At 39.1% G+C, this 5,978-nt stretch overlaps 1 protein-coding gene across 1 annotated transcript in view; it reads left to right on the top strand.

Moving 5' to 3' along the window:
* Positions 1-4,034: 4,034 nt before the first annotated feature.
* The window catches only part of LOC107707570 (protocadherin-8-like), a 10,416-nt gene continuing 8,472 nt past the window's right edge, over positions 4,035-5,978 (top strand). The window contains exon 1 of the mRNA XM_016511637.1: positions 4,035-5,493. Coding sequence (XP_016367123.1) covers positions 4,071-5,493 — 1,423 coding nt within the window. The 5' untranslated portion in view covers positions 4,035-4,070. The remainder of the gene's footprint in view (positions 5,494-5,978) is intronic.

The following is a 5,978-nucleotide window of genomic DNA, read 5'->3' as shown; positions in this document are numbered from 1 at the left end:
ATATATATATATATATATATATATATATATATATATATATACATTACATTATAATATTGGCAGATGCCTTGTTACATCTAAAATTGGTTGTTTTCACATGTTTTAATGCATTATACTTCCTAAAGGTGTAACAGTGAATAGACAAATATTATAACTGTGATTACAATTATTCATGAGATCATGCAATTCATTATAAGATGCATTAATTAATGCATTGAAATATTTTATAATGCATGATATATAAAGGCTTACAGTGAAGTACGGAATGTGATGATATACTGAAGGTCACTGCGATTCTCATCGACTCTGAATGATGCAGGAGACACAAAACTGCACTCCGTCAAAACACACACTTAATTCAGGTCATGAAATAAATCTTTGGTTAGATTTTCTTTCATTTTAGTTCTTTTCTTGATGTTTTATAGGTGTTTTTCCCAGATGAACACAGGCTGTATTGGATGACAGTGAGGCTAGTGCTAATGGAAGACGGCCAAGCACAGAAAGAGCGCCTGCGGGAAAATAATCAGAAATGAAGCATTGTGGGAAGGCAGTAGCTGGTTGAAGTATGAACGAGCAACAAAATATGTCAGTATGATACAAAACAGTCTAATAAATCCTAAATAGACTGTATAATTTGATATGATGGCACTGCAGATGCATGGCTTAAAGGAATAGTTCACCCAGAAATGAAAATTTGGTGAAAAAACATGCTCACCCTCAAGTCATCCAAGCTGTAGATGAGTTTGTTTCTTCATCAGATTTGGAAAAATGTAGCATTGCATCAGTGTCTCAGCAATGGATGCTCTGCAGTGAATGGGTGCCGTCAGAATGAGAGTCCAAACAGCTGATAAAAACATCACAATAATCCACAAGTAATCCACACCACTCCAAAAGATGAAACAAATCCAGCATTAAGATGTTTTTAACTTCAAACCATTGTTTCCGGCTAAAATAGGAGTCCATAATCCATAGTATAAAATTATTTCCTTATGGAGAATGTAAATGGGATTTTAACTTCAGGAAATGATTGTTATTGCTACCTAAAACCATTTTTAATAATTAAAATAAAGTTGAAATAAAATACAAATATTATAGGAAGAACTTAAACTAACAAAAAACTTAAATGAAAATTAGAAATGCTGACTGAAAAAAAGTATTTTTTATTTTGACTTACTAAAATGACTAAAACTAATATAAATGGAATATGAAAATATAAAAATATAATATAATATATAATAAAAATATTAAACAAAAAAAATTATAAAAGTTTCTTAAATAAAAAAAAAAGAAAATTAGAAATGCTGCCTCGGCAACTGGAATAAATAAGCCTAAGCACTAAAATTAATAAAAACAAAAATAATTAAGCTAAATAGAAATATTAAAAAAAACAGCTAAGAAAAATATTAAAATTGGGAAGAAAAAAATGAAGACTGAAAATATTAAAATAAAGGCTAATTCAAAATAGTAATAATCCACAATAACGCTTCCTCCAGTGAAAAAGTGTTCTGGTCTGAATCAGGAGAGAAATCTGCACAGATCAAGCACCGTTTACAAGCCCAAACAGCTCTAAACAAATATGTGGCTGGATTAGAGACAACAGGAGATGATTTTTTCACTGGAGGAAGCATTATTATGGATTATGGACTAATGTTTTAGCAATGGTTTAAAGTTAAAAACGACTTAATGCTGGTTTTAATGCTTATTTCAGCTTTTGTCTTCTCCAGATGTTAACTGATGGACTGGAGTGCTGTGGATTACTTGTGGATTATTGTGATGTTTTTATCAGCTGTTTGGACTCTCATTCTGACGGCACCCATTCACTGCAACATAAATGGCACATAACGCATTGAATTCAGCATGAAATTTTGAAGTAGAAAGACTGAAATAGTATTTTCTTGTAAAACACACTTCAATAATCTTTGAAAAATCCTTTTTTATAGTGCATAAGGAGAAAGGGCAAGCAATCTTGTATTCAGTGCATTATGTGAAAATGCATGCATTCAAATGTCATTAAACTAAATGTTTACATGGAACGGTTGATAAGGCAAAGGTCACTGATATATTTTCCTTCTATCTCACTCTTTCTCTCAATATAATCATCAGAGCTGCCACTGAAGACTGGCAAACACAATTCTCGTGGCATTTTTCCCAAATGTTGCAAATCTTAACGCCGTTCACAGAAAGGCTCGGTTTCCCCGGGAGAGAGACGCTGCTGTGTCCAGAAGGAATCTTAAAATCATCTCCCGCATGAACACTAATCAGCCAACTGTGGGCATCGCCGCCGTATAATTCTATCCCCATTTCAAACCTTTATGAAGCCGGTGCCTAGTTTTATGTGTCGACTTCCGTGCCGTTTCTTGAAGCATGTCATAGACGGATGTGATTAGCAAACTTGAAAATGCAAAAAGATATCCCCTGAAACCAAATGCATTTAGAATCCTATTAAAAATGGAATTATTTCTGTGAGCGGACTATGAATTTGGAATCCCTATCTCCTCTCAAACAGTTGCACAGCATTTTCCCCCCTACAAAAACCTCTTTTCAGCTCCTCGAATTCATTTGAAAGTAAAAAAGATTGCCCTGAACTTCCAAAGAAGTGTAGAGCTTTCTGTGAAATATCATCTGGAATGTTTGGAATAAATTTTACCGCCGGTTGATAGGTGCGTACGATAAATTCATGAAATATTTAGAAGCACTTCGCACATCTGACTGCAATTTTCTGAGTTTAAGAACTGGCCAAAACCAGACTGAGATCCAGGCTTGCGTCTGGAGACTTTCACCCGGTGGGCAAGATTTGGATTTAGATTAAAGATGAATACATTATAGTTATGCTTTGAGAGATTTGTGATAAGAGATGGACGGATGAGGAAGGCAGACAGATTGTGAGAATGTGGAAAAGTGCATTTTTTTCCCCACCACTTTTAATCAACTTTTCACTTTCATTTCTATGGCCCCGCAGTGTGACAGATTAATTTTTATAAAGCACACATTCCCTGTAGTCTCTCAATTAATGAGGCTGTGAAAACTCAACGCACATAAATAATAATAAGACAATCTGAAAATGCTGTTAATGTACTTTTAGAAGAAGTTTAAAGGGATTCGGCTATTTTGGGAGGTGCAACACCACAGGACTGAATAAATGAAGATGGAGGGAGTTAAACAGACCTTAAATGAATAGCAGGAGGCACAACTTTTCCTCTTCTTAACTTACAAGTTTGGAAAACTATCTTGCGTCCTGTTGAGCCACATTTTCAAGGATCCCTAGAGATGAACATTTAGAAAGAGATTTGATGAGTTACTCCACAGGAATCAATAATACTGCACATTACAGTGAAATGTAGTCCAAACATAGCAATAAATAGCATTTCTATCCACATTGTTCACTGATGCATTTCTGTATTTCACAGTTCATGATGTGGACGGTCACAGCGCAGGACAATCTGCTTCAAACTGCTAAAAATACTCTGTGCATTGGACGTGCTGCTCATCCAAATGATGAAAATGATTTTTTGAGGACAGAAATGTCACGTCACCATCCTCATTCTCACACAATGCCAATTCGGTCCACGTCTGGAGACATTTTAAGCTTATATGCATGCTCAAAACCAGTCATTTCTTTCAAACAGACTCCAATGAGGTCATATGTCAATATATATTTAAATAATATTTCCATTCTAAAGGACAGTCAAACAAGCAAAGTTTCTACAGCAAATGCATTAAAAAATCAGTGTCCTTCCCTGTCCATTCAAATAGGAGAGAGAAAATGAAATGTCTTTTTCTTTGTCCTGTCACCCTCCCCACATGCGCGCACAAATCCCGTGTCCTACAGTAGCCTACTGAATATTCTCTTCAATTCCATTATAATGCATTGAATATCGCGTTCGTTCCCGCGTGCATCAGACCTGTGCGAAGGTGTATTGGTCATTCGTGTGCATTGTAAATGTCATTGGCACGTGAGTCTGTCGCGGGAGGGGTCAGAGAAGAAGCTGCGCGCGGAACAAGTGACTTTGCGCTTCAGTTCAGAGAACCTGATGAACAGCGCGACTGTCTCCGCGCGCAGGTGCGCTAAAATGGAGCGAGGACTTTTATTCGCGCGGATATTTGGAGGTACGCTGATATGCATTTCGCTGGTGTCCCAGGTCGTTTCTGAGGAACGAACGGTGAGGTATAAGATATACGAGGAGGTCCGACCGCCGACGGTCATAGGAACTCTAGCCAGCAATGTAACCTGGACCCCGGACAAAACGCGCAGGACTTTCCCCGGAATCAGGTTTAAGCTCATGAGCCCCTCCACCGGCTCCTTCATCCGATTCAGGGAAAGCGACGGGAGGCTTACGGTGGAGGAGCGCGTCGACCGCGAACGCATCTGCAAGCGCAACCCGCGGTGCGTAATCACTTTTGACGTCGCGTTCGTGTCCGCCGAGCAGTTTGAGCTCTTTCACGTCGAGGTGGAAGTGCTGGACGTAAACGACAACTCACCGGTGTTCCCGCGCACCGATTGCACCGTCGAGATCTCCGAGAGCGCGGCGCTTGGGACGCGCGTCGCGCTGGACGCCGCCGAGGACGCAGACGTGGGCTCTAACTCTATCCAAACCTACCATCTGAGCGAGAACGCCCACTTTAGCGTCGATGTCATAACGCGAGTGGATGGGGTTAAATATGCGGACTTGGTGCTCGTCAAAGAGCTCGACCGCGAATCCCGCGCTTTTTTCGCGCTCAAACTCGTGGCGGCAGACGGCGGGAATCCGGCGAAAAGCGGCGCCACTAATGTCACCGTCAAAGTGAAGGATGCTAATGACAACAGCCCACTGTTTGACCACAGCCATTACTCTGTGGATGTGCCAGAGGACACCCCTGTTGATTCGCTACTGCTGGACTTGAACGCTGTCGATCCGGACGAAGGTCTCAATGGAAAGGTCATGTATGAATTTGGCAAACAAGTCACAACAAAGATCAGACAGCTATTTAAACTGGATTACAAAACTGGACATTTGACTTTGCAAAACCCTGTGGATTACGAAGACGAGACCACGTATGAAATTGACGTGCAAGCCAGCGATTTAGGACACAATCCTGTGCCCTCAATGTGCAAAATCATCATCAACATCAGAGATGTGAATGACAACCCGCCTGAAATCATCATCACGTCCATCACGTCAGTAACAGATGGTGTTGCGCATGTTAGTGAAGCTACAGGTCCAGACATCCTGGTGGCTTTAATCAGCATCAAAGACAAGGACACTGGAGCGAACGGGCAAGTGAGCTGCACTCTGAATGGCGGACATGGAAACTTCAGGCTTAAAAGAGCGTATGAAGGGAGCTACACGATAGCCACGATGGCTCCTCTGGATAGAGAGAAGATCGCGGAGTATAATTTGACTGTAGTGGCTGAGGATTTCGGTGTACCGCCATTACGCATGGTAACTCATTACATTATACGGCTTACAGACGTCAACGACAATGCTCCGACATTCAGCGCTAAGATATATGAAGGTTTCATTGAGGAGAATCAACTTCCAGGTACCTACATCACTACGATTTTAGCCAGCGATCAGGATTCTGGGCTTAACGGGGAAATAACCTATGAGCTTTTTGACATAATTAAAGTTTTAAGTAATTAAAATACTTATATATAATATATACAAAAAATACAAAATATGACAAAAGCACACAAAAATGAAAAACTTTATATTAAAATTTTAACTAAAATTAAAATGAAAACAGAACATAAAAAATAAAAACAGATTCAAATATGAATAAAAACTATAATAGCATCTCAATTATACTGAAATAACACTGACTTTAACTGGTTAAATTGACACCCCATGTTAAAAATGCAATGCTCACTTTGTAAAAAAAAAAAAAGAAGAATATTAAAAAAGTGATGCAACAGCCAAAAATGTCTGTCTGATGCACATAACAACAGGCCAAAATCAAATCAAATAAATAAATAAAATAACAATAGACGAGACTGATGC

This window comes from Sinocyclocheilus rhinocerous, unplaced genomic scaffold, assembly GCF_001515625.1.
Source record: "Sinocyclocheilus rhinocerous isolate Xijiao unplaced genomic scaffold, SAMN03320098_v1.1 scaffold1919, whole genome shotgun sequence".
NCBI classification, from domain to species: domain Eukaryota; kingdom Metazoa; phylum Chordata; class Actinopteri; order Cypriniformes; family Cyprinidae; genus Sinocyclocheilus; species Sinocyclocheilus rhinocerous.
Note: the sequence above shows the minus strand (reverse complement) of the source record. Positions and strands in the feature narration are given on the sequence as shown.